Below are 16,753 nucleotides of genomic sequence, written 5' to 3' on the forward strand. Positions count from 1 at the left end.
CCCTGTCATGGGCTCTGTCCCCAGCCTGTCTCTGGACTCTCCTCTCAAGGCTAAGTGTCTGCTGTGTTCTCCCCTTCCTCCTAACGGAGAAGCCCCATGGGCAGTGAGACAGCCTCAAACGCAGAAAGAATACAAGAACATTTTATTTTTCATCGAGCTGGGCGGCAAGAGAAGGCTACAAAAGGCGGGTGGGCCTATCCCAGCCCCTCCCTCTGCCTGCTACGCAGTCACAAAACAGGTAACTCCCACACCCAGACACCGTCTCCCCCTTGAAGTCACAGATGTTAGTGTCAGAATCTTGTATCCCCTCCCCCGTCCTCCCCCCAGCTCTGCCACAGAATTCTTTTCTGGCCATGCTGGTCTTCAGGACCAGGGGGCCCTGTCCCCACCACACCTGGCCTGGGCTTGGGAGTCTGGGGCTGAGCAGGTGTCTGTAGCCCCTGGCCCAGGGCTACAGGTGGGCTGGGATCCTCTCCTTGCTCTGTAAAAAGGAGCTGATGATACCAGCCATGTGCTGGGGTTGGTTCATGTGGACGTAGTGGTTGCCGGGGACTTGCACGTACTGGAACCTCTGGGGAAGGGAGGGGACACGTGGTGAGGTGACCCAGTGGAGGGCTCTGTGGGCCCCTCTGGCACACTGGGGCTTTCCCGCGGCCTGCTGCCTCCCAGTGGTTCCAAGTGTCCACCACAGGAGCCTTGGCAGTGCCTGACCCGTGGCCTCGCGGGCCCCAGTCACGGCACCCCCTGGGGGGTGTCAGGGCCTGGCTCAAAACCAGTGAGAAAGGCCTGTCTGGGAGGGAAGAGCCCAAACCCTGGGGTTCTAGGCCATTCTGAGCTGAAGTTGTAGAGCTAGGCTGGGGAGGGGGCTGGTAGTCAGGGCTGCTGCTGGTTCTGAGCATCTTATAAGGTCCACTTGCAAAAAGAATAGGCCATCAGCCTTTCAAACTCGCCCTTGCTCGGGAGAAAGGCCGACAAGGCAGGAAGGCACTGCAGTTGGCCAGCCAGCCACACGGGCTTCCCTCTAGTGACACCCAGTCGTCTGCACAGGCCCCAGGGTCAGGTGTTTATGGTGGATGATGGTCATAAAATGCCAGGTGCTCCCAGGAACCCAGGCAAAGGGCAAAGTCACAGCACATGTCCCAGCCCTCCAACTGGGAGGCCAGCACCCACTGATGAGACTGGTCATCTGTTCCCATGTGGGACCCTAGGAAACCATGGCAGTGCTGAGTTGGGTGTGGTGCAGGGAACATGTGGGGACAGTAAAGCCAGGAGATTCTGCCAATGAGAAGTCTGCTTTCTGCGCTGATTTATATGTGACTGCAGGTCTCCAGGGACCGCAGCAGGGAGTGAGGCCTGGTAGCTCCTGGGGGGTCACCTGTTAGACCTAGGGCCAGACCAGAGGTCCCAGTGCAAGAAAAGAGAGGGGTGAGCTGGAGCCCGGGGCGGCCTGGCAGCCCCTCCTGAAGCCCAGCTGCCCTGAGCTCTACGTACCCACCTCTTTCAGGGTGGATCTCAGTGAGCTGGTCACGAATAGCACGAGCTCCGTGTTAGCATCATTCTCTCTCCTCAGATCGTAAAACCCTTGGGTTGCTCTGGGAAACGAGAAGAAAGGTTCATCTGGGACCACCTCTTTGCATGTTCTCCCCCAGCCCTGGGCTCCAGGCTCTGAGACTGAGACCGGCCTGGGCGTCCCTCCAATCTTCCCACCGCTGGGTCCCTTGGAGCCCAGGTTTAATTCAGGATTGAGTTACTCAGTCCCCGCAGGCACTCACAGCTCACTGAGGCCTGCTCAAGTGAAGCAATTCAGGTTTATCTCGGGACCTGGCCACGGTCACAGCCACTGAATGGCAGGGCTGGGATCTGAACGGGGTCAGAGTCCGTGCGTTCTTTCTCTGTTAGCAGCTTTATGGAGATAATTTCACCCATTTAAAGTGTACAATTCCATGGATTTTGGTATATTCAGAGTTGTGCAAGCATCACCACTGTCAATTTTAGAACATAATGAATCACCTCAACAACAGAAAGTCCCGCACCTACAGTTTCCACATAGAGCTCCCCGTCCTCCACAACCACTGATCGGCCTTGTCTCTGTATGTTTCCCTCTTTGGACTTGCATATGAATGGAATCATATGCCACCTGGACTTCTGTGACTGGCTTCTTTCAATTAGCCTAATGTTTTCAAGGTCCATCCATGTCATAGTATCAGTGCTTCATTCTGTTTGTCACTGAACGATAGTCCGTTGTATGGATGGAGCATATTTTGCTTATCATCTGTCCATTGATGGACATATGGGTTGCCTCCAACACTATTCATTATGAAAGATGCTGCTGTGTGCACAGATGCTGGAAACACACCTAGGAGTGGAACTGCTGGGTCATGGTAATTTAATGGCTTGAGAAACTGCCAGACTTTTCCAAAGCAGCTGCACCATTTTACAATACCAGGGGCCCTGGTGGCGCAGTGGTTAAGAATCCGCCTGCCAATGCAGGGGACACGGGTGCGAGCCCTGGTCCGGGAAGATCCCACATGTCGTGGAGCAACTAAGGCCGTGCGCCACAACTACTGAAGCCCGCGCGCCTAGAACCCGTGCTCTGCAACAAGAGAAGCCACCACAATGAGAAGCCCGCGCACAGCCACGAAGAGTAGCCCCCGCTCGCCGCAACTACAGGCAGCCCATGCACAGCAACAAAGACCCAATGCAGCCATTTAAAAAAAAAAAAAGTTTACAATCCTACAGCAGCATGCAAGGGTTCTAGTTTCTCCGCATCCTCACCAACACTTGTCTCACTTTTAGAGTCTGGCCATCCTAGGGGTGTGCAGTGTATCTCACTGTGGTCTGGATCTGCCCCTATCGAGTCCATGCCTTCTAAACCCCTGTGCTCGGCAGATGTGTCCCTGGAAGTCACAGTTCCTGCCAGTCCAGGATGGCTGCAGTGGAGTGGGTGGTGGCACCTAAGCCACACCAAAGGATGTTCACTGTGCTGTGGCACCCAGAGGCAGTGGATGGCTTCTGGCTAGCAGGTGGGGGAAGGGAGGACAGCAGACAGGAGCAGTGTAGGCCTGGGGATGTCAGGAGCCCGGGGTGGCTGGAGGACTGGGGAGGGCAAGCGGCAGACTCCAGTGTCTGCCAGTCTCTCTGCCTTACCTGGGTGTGCCCCCCACAGATACAGACACCTGCTGAAAAGTGCGGTGCAGTCCTTTCCCATCCCTAGCTGCCCAAGCCCTCCCACTGCCTTGCCTGCCTTCCACACACCAGCGGCCAGGGGGCTGCCCAAGAAAGATGGTGGAGAGGTCTCACACTAGGAGACCTGGAGATTCCTGGCACTTACCTCTGGGGCGCTTGGTTCAGACTTACTTGATGAACAGGACGCGGGCCTGCAGCTTCCTGATGGAATGCACAAACAGCTCCCTGCTGATGAAATTGAAGTAATACTCTGGCTGCAGAGACAAAACCCCAGTGAATTCTCACCACGAGGCCCTGGCATTGCTGGGGGGCAGAAACCGGTCTCTCTCGGTTACAGTGGGGGCCCCTTCGGCCACCTAACCAGGACCAAGCCCACTGCCCAACTGTATCACTGCCTCAACAGAGGGCTTTAACTCCCTCAGGCCAGAGACTTCCCCCCTCCACCTCCAAATCTGTTCTCCCTCTTCCTGGGCTCATGGCTGCCCAGCTAGACATGTCCCAGACTCCCCTCAGCCAGGTGTGGCCATGCAACTAAATGCAGACAAGTGACCTGGGCTACTTCTGGGCTTAGGTTTGGGACTGAGGCATGGCCCCTCCACACCTCCTTTCCTGGTCCACGGGCTGCCTTGTAACGCTGCCCAGCCAGCCTGGGCTCTGGACTCTCGGCAAGCACAGCCCACTTACCTCCACCGACTGTTTCCATGAGAAAGAAACCTGCTTAAGCCACAGTGCAGAAAGAGTGCACCTTGGTGTCCCCGCAGCCACTGCTGGCCTCCATCACAGCCCTGACCTCCCCGTCTTACGACCATTTAAGAGGTCTAGGTCTATACTGTCCACACGGTAACCATCCGCCATCTGTGGCTACTGAGAGCTTGAAGTGGGGCTAGTCCAGCCTGAGACACACTGTAGGTGCAAACTGCACGCTGGATTTCGAAGACTTCGTATAAGAAAACAATGTCAAATATCTCAATATTTTATGTTGATTACATGCTGAAGTGGTGACACCTTGGATACACTGAGTTAGAAAATATTATTAAAGTTGATTTCACCTGTTTCACTGTTCATACGGCCACTAGAAGACGTGACGTTAACACGAGCTCACATGATACTTCTATTGGACTGTGCCGCTCCAGGCCAAGAAGCCTCAGAGGGCAGAAGCTCTCAGGATTTTCTGTGCTCACAGCTCTCGGCACACGGCGCGACAGAGGCGGGGCTCAGTGAGGGTGTACTGAGTGGGTTAATTCAAGAGAGCTCCCACACAGACTGACTGTCGCGTTGTGCTACAGCATCACGATGAAGCTACGACTCCTGTGAAGAGACAGGCACACAGCTGCCTGGTCAGCCACTTACTGTCGTCGTTCTGCCCTAACCCCTCCCAGCCACCTCCTGCTCCTCGGGCCACAGTGACCTCAGGGGCTTCTCCAGAAGCAGAGGCCCCCCTATCAACCACGAGGCCCAATGAATGAGCATTTACTGAGCACCCAGACTCGCCACACATTATCTCCTCCCCGAAGGATCAGAAACGCTAAGTCCCTATGTCACAGTCAACAGCTAACAGGAGGTGGTGCCAGGACTCAGCTCGGGCGTGAACTGCCCCTCACCCCCTCCTACCCCAGCTTCTCAGCCTCGTTTTTTTTTTTTTTTTAATTTATTTATGTTTTGGCTGCATTGGGTCTTCGTTGCTGCGCGCGGGCTTTCTCTAATTGCGGCGAGCGGGGGGCTGCTCTTCATTGAGGTGTGCGGGCTTCTCATTGCGGTGGCTTCTCTTGCTGCAGAGCACGGGCTCTAGGCGCACAGGCTTCAGCTGTTGTGGCACGTGGGCTCAGTAGTTGTGGCTCGCGGGCTCTAGAGGGCAGGCTCAGTAGTTGTGGTGCACGGACTTAGTTGCTCCGTGGCATGTGGGATCTTCCTGGACCAGGGCTCAAACGCGTGTCCCCTGCATTGGCAGGTGGATTCTTAACCACTGCACCACCAGGGAAGTCCCTCTGGCTTCTTTTTTCTCTTCCTCTCCATCTCTCCTTTGACTTCCTTTTCCTAGTCCACTTACATCCTCAGATCTGTATTTTTCTTTTGTAATTCAAGTATAACTTACAGCAAAGTCCACAGACCTGGGTGTCAGCCCATTATGGCCTTTGACATACGGATGCGGCCGTGCAGCCATGACCCGGATGAAGGCCTGGAACCCCTCAGCACCCAGCAGGCTCCCTTCAGTGTTTTTCTCCAAGGGCACCCCCCTAGATCAATTTTGCCACTTTTTGAACTTCATATACATAGAATCATTGTGTGCTTTTTTGGTTTGGGCTTCTTTTGCTCTGTAAATGTGCTTTTTTCATTCCTGTGTGGTGTTCCATTGTATGAATGTATAACAGTTTATGCATTCTATTGTTGATGGACATTTGGGTGATTTCTACTTTGGGGCTATGATGAATAAAACTGCCAGGAATGTTCTCATACAGTTCTTATGGAGCACACAGCACACACTGTTGCCGGGTACATATCTAGGATTGGGATTACTGGGCACAGAATTTACATATAGCATAAATATCATACTATGTATGTTTTACTACCATAAAAAAAAGAAAGAAGCTGTCAGGCACACTGTGAAGGGTGGGAAGACAGTAGCACTCACCCTAGTGATCCTCCGATCTCTGTTCAGAAACAGACCTGGAAGGAAGCAATGGAGACATGGCCTCAGCGCCGCCTGTCAGGGTGTGGCGGGGGGAACTCAGCTCGGCTCCCCTGGGACCCTGGGCCCGGGCAGCCAGGGCTCATTTCTTCAGCCTGGACCTGCAGGGACCACCCCCAACATCCTCTTGGGGTTCAGCCAGAGCAGAGCTTGCCCACAGCTACCCTGCCACGGACAGGAACGCCCATGCAGGTGCCTCCCCGGCCATCCCGAGGGCTGCACAGAATGACGGCGGTGGGACAGTCACCCACCCGGCACCGTAGTCTCATCTCTGAGAACCTTAAAATGTTCACTCGGATCTTTAAGCACCAGGAAGTGCCCAAGAGCTAAGGATCGCATCCTCACTTGTTGGAGAGAAATCGAGCCAAAAAAGAAAGGCTGAAAAAAAAAAAAAAAAAGAAAGGCTGGAGGGGTTGAGAGGCCTGGGTCGTCCCAGCTCCAGCTGGGTTCTCTGCCACGGTCCCAGTGGGGGCAACTTGGCCTCACCTAATGAGGATGGACACCCAGCAGTTCCCGCCTGGGCAATGTCTCCTCAAGAAAGGGCTGCCAGGTTCCCTGGTGGTTTAGTGGATAAGACTCCGTGCTCCCAATGCAGGGGGCCCGGGTTCGATCCCTGGTCGGAGAACTAGATCCCGCATGCCTGCCACAACTAAAAGTCTGCATGCTGCAACTAAGAGTCCATGTACCACAACTAAGAAGCCCGTGTGCCACAACCAAACTCCCACGTGCCGCAACTAAGACCCGGCGCAGCAGGCATGCATGCATAAATGCTAAAAAAAACAAAAAAAAGGGCTGCAGGGTCTCAGGGAGGTCACAGAATCTCAGACCCTGCAGGCTGCCCGATGTGAGCAGTGCAGGGAGTGAGAAAGGGAGATGATACGGTGACGTGGGTCACCCCAGGAGAACGTGCCGGCCAGGAGAAGCAAGGCTGCTCCCTCCTCCCTACACACCTTTGCTCAAATGCCACCATCCCAGCCAGGCCTCCTGGACCTCCCCTTTACACCCACAAACATCTGACCAGAGCCCCTCCATCCCCCGCTGATTTATTTCTCTCCGTAACTCCCAGCACTTTCTTTCTTTCTTTAGTATTTATTATTTGGCTGCATCAGGTCTCAACTGCTGCACCGGGATCTTCACTGTGGTGCACAGGCTTCTCTCTAGTGACTCACGGGCTCCAGAGCATGTGGGCTCAGTAGTTGTGGCGCAGGCTTAGCTGCCCCGTGGCATGTAGGATATTAGTTCCCCGACGAGGGATCAAACCCGCATCCCCTGCATTGGAAGGTGGATTCTTAACCACTGGACCACCAGGGAAGTCCCTCCCGGCACTTTCTAATGCACTCTATCATTTACCCTCTGCTAGATCATATCTTCCAGGACAACAAGGGGTTTGGTCTCTTTTTAATTCACAGCTGTTTTTTTTTTTTAATTTATTTATTTTATTTATTTATTTTTGGCTGCGTTGGGTCTTTGCTGCTGTGCGCGGGCTTTCTCTAGTTGTGGCGAGCGGGGGCTACTCTTCGTTGTTTCAGTGGCTTCTCTTGTTGTGGAGCACGGGCACCAGGCAAGTGGGATCCAGTAGTTGTGGCGTACGGGCTTAGTAGTTATGGCTCGTGGGCTCTAGATCACAGGCTCAGTAGTTGTGGCTCACGGGCTTAGTTGCTCTGCGGCATGTGGGATCTTCCCAGACCAGGGCTCGAACCCGTGTCCCCTGCATTGGCAGGCGGATTCTTAACCACTGCGCTACCAGGGAAGCCCCACAGCTAATTGTTGATAGAGGTTCTTAGGCATCTGTGACTCAAAATACTTAGAAGGACCATGTTGTTGGAAGGTTTTCTGGTTTCCACACTACTAGATCATCTCAGCCTGATCAAACCGCGGCTGAGGCTTCTGGGCTGGCTTCAGCTCCGGCCACGACCTCCCTGCACAGATGACTGGCCCTGCTGCATGTGCAGGACCAGGGGTGACCCCTGGGTGCCCCCGCCCCCAGGCTCACTGCCCTCCTCCTTCCTCCAGGCCTGGGTTTCAGGTGCTGAGAGGATGTGAAAAGACTTAAAAAGGGGGTTTTCTTGGGGGTGGGGTGACCCCCCAGGTATTGTGGACCCCCATCGTGCTGTTTTCTCTGCCCTAAGAATCGCTCCTCCCTGTGGTCAAGTCCTCCAGCTCTTTTCAAGCCTGCTTCCACCTGACACATCCTGACGTGCCCCAGGCACTCCCCCAGCCGGCTGCTCTTCTGTCTGCCTCTCCTGTGTCAATGACCTTTGTGAGGGCAGGAATGGTGTTTCTCAGACCAGTGGGCCAGCGCAGATGTCACTTAAATAAGGAGTCCAGGGGCTTCCCTGGTGGCGCAGTGGTTAAGAATCCGCCTGCCAATGCACGGGACACGGGTTTGAGCCCTGGTCCAGGAAGATCCGACATGCCGTGGAGCCACTAAGCCCGTGCACCACAACTACTGAGCCTGTGCTCTAGAGCCTGCAAGCCACAACTACTGAGCCCTCGTGCCACAACTGCTGAAGCCTGTGCGCCTAGAGCCCATGCTCCACGACAAAAGAAGCCACCACAATGAGAAGCCAGCACACCGCAACGAAGAGTAGCCCCTGCTGGCCGCAACTAGAGAAAGCCTGCGCAGCAACGAAGACCCAACGCAGCCAAAAATTAATAAATAAATAATTAAACAAATAATTAAATAATTTAAAAAAATGAAACGGTCTTGAATGCAGGAGATATTATCAGGATCATAGACTCCCCACTTCCCTGCCAACAGTTAGGGACTGTGACACTGTGATATAACAAAACATATATTTTAGTCCTGGTCCTTGGCTCCTAGCCAGAGCTCCTAAAAACTGTTGTTATTTCCTAAAGTGGTGAAAGTGCAAGAAGCCTCTTTTGTCCGAACATTTGATCTCTGACACAGAGCTCCTAAATCCCTTGGAATTTCCTGAGCGATAGGAGTGTCTTTTGTTCTAATGAGGTGACCCTTGGTGGGTTCTTGATGGCTTCAGGATCGGGGCTGGTCACCAGAAAGAACAAGCCATGATTAGGAACGTGGAACTTCCAGCCCGGCCCTTCGGGGAAGGGAGAGCGGCTAGAGCCTGGGTTAACCATCATTCACGCCTATGTGATAAAGCCCCCATAAAAATCTCTGAGTTTGGAGAGCGTCTGTGTTGGTGGATACCGGGAGGTATCAGGATGGTGGGTGCACCACCCGCTTCCTCTGCTGGGACCTGCCAAGGTCACGGACTCACCGCAGAGGCTGGGCAGAGTGGGTGCAGCGCCCGCTCGCACACAGCAGGGTCTCCGCACAGCTGTTCTTGCCTATGCGGAAGGCAGAATGTGCTGCCAGGTGTTGCCATTTTTCAAAAGAAAACGGAAATCTCCATTTTCACATAAACTCTCTCTATTCTAAATATGAGCAACCTATTCAAAATCCCCCTCGTGGCAAATTGTTGTGTTTAAACTGCGCAAGTCAAAAGAAATCATGCCCACAGCCCCAGGGCAGGCCAGCCTGTGACAGGGTCTGAGCACCCCCATGGTGGGCCGGCTGCAGGCGGTGGATGCTGACAACAGACAGTCCTTGGTCATTAACTCCACCCGGAGCTGGACCTTCCCTCCTTCACGCTAACGCTAACACGTTGACCTCATTTTGAAGGCCTGGGCCAGGGCTGTGATGGGAACGCAGATAAGAGGTAGATAAGATAGGAGCTGGCCTCCCTCCTCGCCCTGGCTCACCGCCTCCCGTTTCTCCCACAAGCCTGATGGAGCCCGTGCACCAAGCCCTTCCCGGCAGCTCATCTGCATGATGGGGTTCAGGAGTCACCTTCTCCGCAAGGCCAACCCAGGCCCTTCTACTGAACATCCTGACCCCCTTACCCGCTGTTTTTCCCAAAGCGCTCTCACCTCACACTCTGTGAAGACGTGGGGAGAGGGTCACACATGAGCCAAGGAACACCTGAGGCCACCAGAAGCCAGGAGAGAGGCACGGACAGCCTGTCACAGCCCTGCCAATGCTCTGGCCTTGGCTTCTGGCCTCTGAAACAGTGAGACAGTAAACGTAAACGTCTGCTGTTGAAGCTGCCCCATCTGTGGGACTTTGTAACGGCAGCCCTAGGGAAGGAATTCAGAGTTGGGGGGTATGGGGTTGGATGACGGAGGTGTGTGCGGCTCCAGAACGGAATGGGGGCTCTCGGAGGCTCTGGGGCCTGAGGGAACGGGCTCAGGAGGGTCCTGGAATGCCGGCTCCCCCGCTGTCACCCCGCCCACTTGGGTCTGGGAGGCTGGCTTGGTCTTCTTTTAGGTTAACCCTGGGCCTCAAAGGGCCACACTGCTGCGGAGGGGCTGGGCCCGACACAACGATCCAGCCGCCTGCCCAGTGCCCACCCCTCCCACCTCCTCTGCCCACCCCCTTGACAAGTGGCTCAGCGGACGTCTGCTCACTGTTTCATGTGACCCTGGGCTGGCCAAATCGGCTTCCCAGGCCAGGTGCATGTCTAATTCTGGATTAGCCCACTTCCGCACGAGGGCCCCTCTGGCCCGCCATCTGTACCAGCACATCAGGGAAGCTGGGGCCCACGCCCTCTGCCATCGACCTCCCTCCTCCATGACGGATTTGCAGGGAGGACCAGACAAACGCTCAGAGATGGTAACCAAGACAGGAACGGGTCTCCAACCCCCTTAGGTATATTCCACTTGACCTAATGGTGTGTTGGCAACTTCTGAGAAACATTACAACACAGCAGGGACTTCCCTGGCGGTCCAGTGGTTAAGACTCCGCGCTGCCACTGCAGGGGGCACGAGTTCGATCCCTGGTTGGGGAACTAAGATCCTGCGTGCCACGTGGTGCGGCCAAAAAAAAAATTACAGCACAGCAGACCTCTGGCTCCTTTTGAGCAGCTAGAAATTCTGGCCACAGGAGCCCCAAGTTCCCATGTGATAAGCCCTGGGAGCCGCCCTCCTGCAGGGCACACGGTCTCAGTGCCACAATCCCCACCACTTCACACGGCCCCACTCCCAGCAGCCGGCATAATTTCACAACTTGTTCAGCTCCCACAGGCATCTGGGGTTTTGACCCCTGCCTCGTTTGGTTCTTTACAAACTGAAGTCACCTAAGAAGACCAGGGAGTCTGACTGTGGGAAGGAGCTTGCCCACAATCTCTGAGTTCCTGGGGCAGTCGCTGCCAGCAAGGGCGCTTGTGGATGGCGCCCTCTGGAGTTGTGCTGGCTGGGTACTGGGCCACCAGGAGAGGGCGGGTGTCTGTTCTGGTTCACCATGCTCCTGCAGCCTCACAAGGGGCTGGGCACAGAGCGGACTCCGAGTAAAAGGTTTCTTCAATGAATATGTTGGGAAATAAAGTGTAGAAAACACAGGCCTGATGCTGCCCTGAAGCCAAGGTGCCCCCAACTCCACTTCTCCATTCTGAAAACCATCTTCAAAGTCGCTTGCCCCATGGGAGTCCTCAAAGCCTAGCCTCGGACACCAGGCACCCACCACACAGGATCAGCAGAGCAGGGCTGTGCTGTACCCCAACATTTAGTCCCAAGACCCCTGACCAAGCTCCCCACAGGACGTGGCTTTCCAGGATAGGCAGTAGCCGCCTGACCTGGCACAAGCCGCTTGGCCCTTCTGAGCCTCAGTTTCCCCTGCTTTAAACAGGATGAAAATAGGGCAGTAGGAGCGCTAAAGGAGATACTTTTTGTAAAGCACTAAGTATCATGCCTTGGCCAGAGCAAGCAGCCATAAAGCCTAGCCATCATCATCCCTCAGTAAGCACAGTGACAATAAGCAACGGCCTTGGACAGCGAGTCCCTTACCTGTGGCCACCTGTGTGGTTCCTCTCTGCAGGAGGAGTTTCCCACACTCTTCTCCCACATGACTGTTGTTCTTCAGGAACCTGGGGGAGACAAGGACGACACTGGATGCCTTGGGGCAGGGGAGGCCAGATGAAAGGAGAGGAGGGCAGGGAAAAGGCTACCCCACTAGGACACAGGCCTGTACCGATGGGGATGTTCGCATCGGTGTGGGTGTGTGTGTGTGTGGAGAAGGGGGCAGAGAGTATGCGGAGGGGTGGAGAGAATGCAGCTCAAGCCCCAGCTGGGGCGGCTAAGGAGCGCCAGGTGAGCACAGGGAGAAGCAGGCTTGCTGTGGATTTGCGAGTAGGAGAAGGAAGCTTCCTCCGTGCCCCAGAGATCTCCTCCCTCCGTGGTCCAGAGCTCCCCCAGGCCTCTGACGCTACCGGTCTCACCCGCCGGCACCCACCCCTGCAGCATCTCCTCCGGGCTGACCACTTGCGAGGGCTTCTTGGAGGCCTCCACCTGCAGCATGTGCTCTATGGCTTTCCGCTTGTAAGTCAGCATGTTCTCCAGTTCCTAAGGATTCATGGGTTCTGCTGGGTGGGCAGGGCGGGGCTCCCAGCTGCATGCACGCAAAGGGGCCTGCTCCCTCGCCCAGCCCCACCCTCCACCCTCAAGAGCCCCTCAGCTACGCACCCGCCTGGCCCAAGATGCATTCTGACCCAGCGGGCGGCGGCATGGGATCAGTCCCTGCCAGTTAGCCCTGTGACTGCCTCGGTCACAGCCAGCCCAGCCCTGCCTGAGGCCCGGGACAGCTGGACGGATCAGGTTGAAGATGGAGGAAGCCCCCAGGGGCACTGTGTGTGTCAACTCAGTGGGTGAAACCGGTAAAGAAGCAAGAGTGGCAGCCACCGCTGTCTCGGTGAATCCTCACAGTAACCTACGAGCTCTCTGCTCACGCAACGCACGTTTATCGAGCACTTACTATGTGCCGGGACTCGGCAGGTGGTGGTAAAGAGACAGCTACGTACGGTCCTTGCCCTTAGGGAATCTGTGATCATTTTATGGACAAGAAAACTGAAACTGATGAAGGACCCGTGTGAGGCTGAGCCCTCGGGAACAGAGTGACCACCTGTCAGAGCTGGAGGGCACCTCCACAGTCCTCTACTCCAACCTCCTCATTTTACAGGTGAGGAAACTGAGGCCCAGAGAGGCAAAGTGACCTGCCTAGGGTCACAGAGCAGGGAAACGGCAGAGCCAGCACTCAGATGCAGATAGCACTGGTTGTTGTCATTGGTGGTGGTGGTGGCGGTGGCGAGAGGGGTCAGTGCTTTTCCCACGGGTCCACACTCAGGTCTACTGTGTGCAGTGTGTGCACAGCTCAAAGGTACTTGACTGAGCACAAGTGCAGGTGGGCGCACCCAACTGTGCGCCCCCAGAGCTTCCTCAACCCACTGCTTCTACCCTCTCTCACCCCTGCCGCCTCGTGACCCACCTGGCATCCTGCAGACTCCAGGCCACACACAGGGTTCCCAAGGATGACCCAGGCCCACACGCCCTGTTCCTTACCCACTCCTAGGGTGTAAGTAGCATAACCCTGTCCTCTGGCGGTGGGGGGGCCTGAGGCCCTTTGTCTACCCTCTGCCACCTCCTCCCGCCCCACTGAGGGAGGCAGGGCTGAGGGCACTACCTGGGACCGGACCCAGGTCTACCCCAGCGACAGCATGCATGAAAAGCCCTGTCCTTACGTTAGTTTCCAGGATAAATGGTGAGGATTCCAGCAAGACAAGTTTATCCACCATCTCAGGGAAGATACAGGAAAACTATAATGTGACACAAAAGGGGAAAGATGAAGGGGAGAGTAGGCAGGGAAAGGGACTCACTTTCCTGTGGGGACACCGGTGTTTTAGGCTGGGGAAAGGGTGCTGCCCAAGAGGCCAGCAAGAATCTCCTATCCCTTCAGGGCACCCTTCTCTCCCCTACTCCCAGTCTGCATCCAGCATCAAGATCCCGACCCTGGGGCTGGACTCCAGGGTTCTCTGTGACAGAGGAGGTGGGCACTGCTGGAACACTTAACTCCATCAGGAATGCCCTCACAACAGTGATTATCACGGGACTACAAAGGAAGCTGGCACAGTCACTAAAACGCTGCCTGGAACTCCCGATGTGAGGGGGCACTCCCCTTTCCAGGCAAGTTCCCCTTCGTCGTCCCGCTCTCGCCACCCCACCTGGAGCAGGGATGGTCACTGTAATCTACTCACCATTCCACCCACAGTGCCACCTGGGGGGACAAAAGAGTAGTTAGCTGATATTCCGCAGCTCTCAAAGTCCTTCTAAAACTCCTTCCCAGGGGTCGAGCCAGCCCCGAGCCAGGGGCCAGGCTCCTGTCCCCCACCAGCAGGCCCGGCTCTGCATTCACTATCAAACTTGAGGCTCCCTCTCTGGGGCCACGGGGTCCCTGCATCAGACATGACCCTGTTTCCCTCGTCAGATCCGGAGACTGCTATCTACGGGGCCACGTGTCCCTTGGGGAGCTACCTGACGCCAGAGGGCATGGTGCCCAAGGGTCAATGTCTGATGAACCCCCTCCATCTCTCCTTGTGGTTCCAGAAGTGCAAGGGAAAGATACCTGTGTACCAACTCCCCTCCCTTCCTCACAGCCCCACAGCCCAAGACCAGTCAGGTCTTGGCCAAAGCGTACTCACCAAAACTGTGGCCCAGGAGGGAAAAACGGTTCCATTTCAGGGCTGAAAACACACAGAGCCAGGTCTGGATGGGCCCAGCTTCCCTGCACCCTCTGTCCTGCAGTCGCTGTGCTCTGGAAATCCCTCCCCAGCATCTGGGATGCCCCACTCAGGAAACCCACTTAAAGGAGTCCCAGTTCCACAGCAGGGGTGGAACTCGCAGGGGGAAGTGAGCTCTTCTTGCCAGCTCTCTCCAGCTTTCCCAAAGTCACCCATGAATTCCTGGCAGAACTGGGGCCAGACCCCAAGTCATGCCCAAGCCAGCGTTGCTTCCTGGCCACCACACCCAACTTCAAGGATGAGGGCATGTCCCAGAGCACCCCCCCCCCCCCACACACACCCACAACACACAGAGATGAACATACAGGCTCTGTCTCTTACTCACCTGCTGCGACCCTTCGGACCTCACTCACAAAGTTTTGGTGGTCATACGGGAAACCTGGGCTATAATGGGATGACAGCCCATGACCCCCGAAATCCATGGCAACGTAATAAAAGTCTGAGACAGAGGGAAAGGGTAGGGGAAGGCGTCTAGGTCAGCCACCTCCCCTTCCTGATTCTCCTGCAGTCCCACTGCCTCACCCCTTGGCTTCCATTCAGCCTCACACCCACCTTTTGGGAGAAGAGGGATGAGTCTGTCAAAGGAGTTGGCATTGTCCAGCCACCCGTGAAGGCAGAGAACTGGGGGGCTCTTATGGGAGCCCCAGGCTTTGGCAGCAATGTGGCCCCAGGGCATAGCGAGCTTCAGCTCTGAGATTAGACCTGAAACACAGAGTGACCATTCATGGAGCCTGCACCTCCGGAGCCCCTCATCCACACCCAATGTGTCCAGAGCATTGGCACTACCCAGAGGGTTCAGCTGCCTGCGCTGCCCCCGGGGGTTATGGGGAGAGAGCCAGATGAGGAAAGCTAAGCTGGGTCCACTGGGTGAGGAAAACCTTGGGAGGGCTTCACAGCAGAACTTTCTAGAATAGGTTGGGGGGTTAGCTAGGCCTGGGCTCCGCCACTTGCTGGCTGTGTGACCTTGAGCAAGTTAGTAAAACCTCTCAACCCTCAGTTTCCTTTTCTGTCCCTTCGCAAACCCAGAAACTGAGGCACAGGGAGGTGCAGGCCATTCTCCAGGTCACACAGAGAGAATGGGGTGGAGCGAGGATTTAGCGCGGGCGGCACGACCCCAGTCCCCAGTCCCGACCACCGGGCACTACACTGTCTCCGGCCTGCTCAAGTCAGAGCTGCTTCCTCCGTCGCCCAGGGCTAACATTTTCACCCTTCAGGCTCTCCCGGCCGGGCCTGAGACCTGCCTACCCGCAGACGCCCGCGAACTTGCCTCTCTGACCTGGGGCTCCCGGAACCCTGGGAGGTCAAGTGCGGCCAGGCCCCCGCCCCCCCGTCCCCCCGCGCCCCCCACCGCCGGTGTGGCTCGGCCTGCTCCAGAGGCTGCGGACGCAGGACTTGCTACCGCCAGGAGGGCGGCGAGCCCCCCCCCCCACCGCGGTCCCAAGTAAGTGGGTGGGCGGATGGAAGCGCCCGCGTGGCCTCCCCCATCACACTCCGGTCTCGGGGGCCCCGGACTGGGGACCTTCACCCATCGCTCGCGTCCCGCGGTCTCAAGGCGGCCGTCTCTCCATCCAGCTAAGTCGCGCAGGAGCCTAGGGACGCCAGAGTTCCGGGTTCCGCCCTTCAGCGTCCAGACCCCCGCCCCGCCCCGCCCGCCCCGCCCCGCCCGCGGGACTTCCGGCGGGCTGGCTGGATCCCGAAGGTGGTCAGACCTGACCTTCAGCTCCCACCGCCGCCCGCACGGGGAAAGCCGTCCCCCGCCCGCCCGGCGCAGGCTGTGAGCCGAGCGGCTGGGGAACCCGGGGGCTGTGGCCAAACGACCTTCAAAATCTCGGGCTACACCCGGGGCCGCGACGCAGGGAGCGGAGCCGGCCCTGCTTGACACGTGGGTGGTGGAACCGCGACCCTTGGACAGTACACATGGCCACCCCTGCCCCTGCGCGGGACCAGCAGCTGGCGAAGGCCCAGGAGCTGCCCCAGCGAGCGGGGCACCCCGTGGGTCCTCACTGACCAGTACCGTAGGGCTAAAGGTGGGGTGACTCTTTATTTAGTGGTTTAATGTCCTCCTGGAAGGAGGGGCTGCGTCCACCGTGTTCTCACTGTGTCCTGGGGTCCTCACCCTGCCTGGCATGAGCCAGCCTTAGTAGTTGTTGTATGGGTGAAGGAATGACTGTATTAATTGGGAACATGAGGAACCCCCCAGGTGAGGAAGGGTTATAGACGATGACGTTGAGCCTGGAGAGGATCAAGTACCCCAAGGGGATGTTTGGGGCGCTAAATCCTATAATAAGGGCAC

The 16,753-nt window shown here is 56.5% G+C and overlaps 1 protein-coding gene across 1 annotated transcript; it reads right to left on the minus strand.

Annotated features, from left to right (window-relative positions):
* Positions 1 to 387: 387 nt before the first annotated feature.
* Positions 388 to 16,025, minus strand: SERHL2 (serine hydrolase like 2). Its single transcript, XM_065887267.1, has 12 exons — positions 15,986 to 16,025; positions 15,013 to 15,162; positions 14,786 to 14,899; positions 14,362 to 14,403; positions 13,918 to 13,937; positions 13,405 to 13,479; positions 12,123 to 12,232; positions 11,678 to 11,757; positions 5,816 to 5,850; positions 3,358 to 3,440; positions 1,496 to 1,592; positions 388 to 571 (listed from the first exon to the last, which is right to left on the minus strand). Exons 1-12 carry the CDS (start codon positions 15,987 to 15,989, stop codon positions 452 to 454), a joined length of 930 nt encoding a protein of 309 aa, XP_065743339.1. The 5' UTR covers positions 15,990 to 16,025; the 3' UTR covers positions 388 to 451.
* Positions 16,026 to 16,753: the final 728 nt, after the last annotated feature.

The sequence above is a fragment of the Phocoena phocoena genome, chromosome 11 (genome assembly GCF_963924675.1).
Source record: "Phocoena phocoena chromosome 11, mPhoPho1.1, whole genome shotgun sequence".
Classification (NCBI taxonomy): Eukaryota; Metazoa; Chordata; class Mammalia; order Artiodactyla; family Phocoenidae; genus Phocoena; species Phocoena phocoena.

Coding starts and splice junctions, on each gene's coding strand:
- SERHL2 (XM_065887267.1), bottom strand. Junction 1,593..3,357: donor GCCCGCGTCCTGTTCATCAA/GTAAGTCTGAAC, acceptor CTCGTTTCCCAG/AGCAACCCAAGGGTTTTACG. Junction 572..1,495: donor TGAGATCCACCCTGAAAGAG/GTGGGTACGTAG, acceptor TCCCTTCCCCAG/AGGTTCCAGTACGTGCAAGT.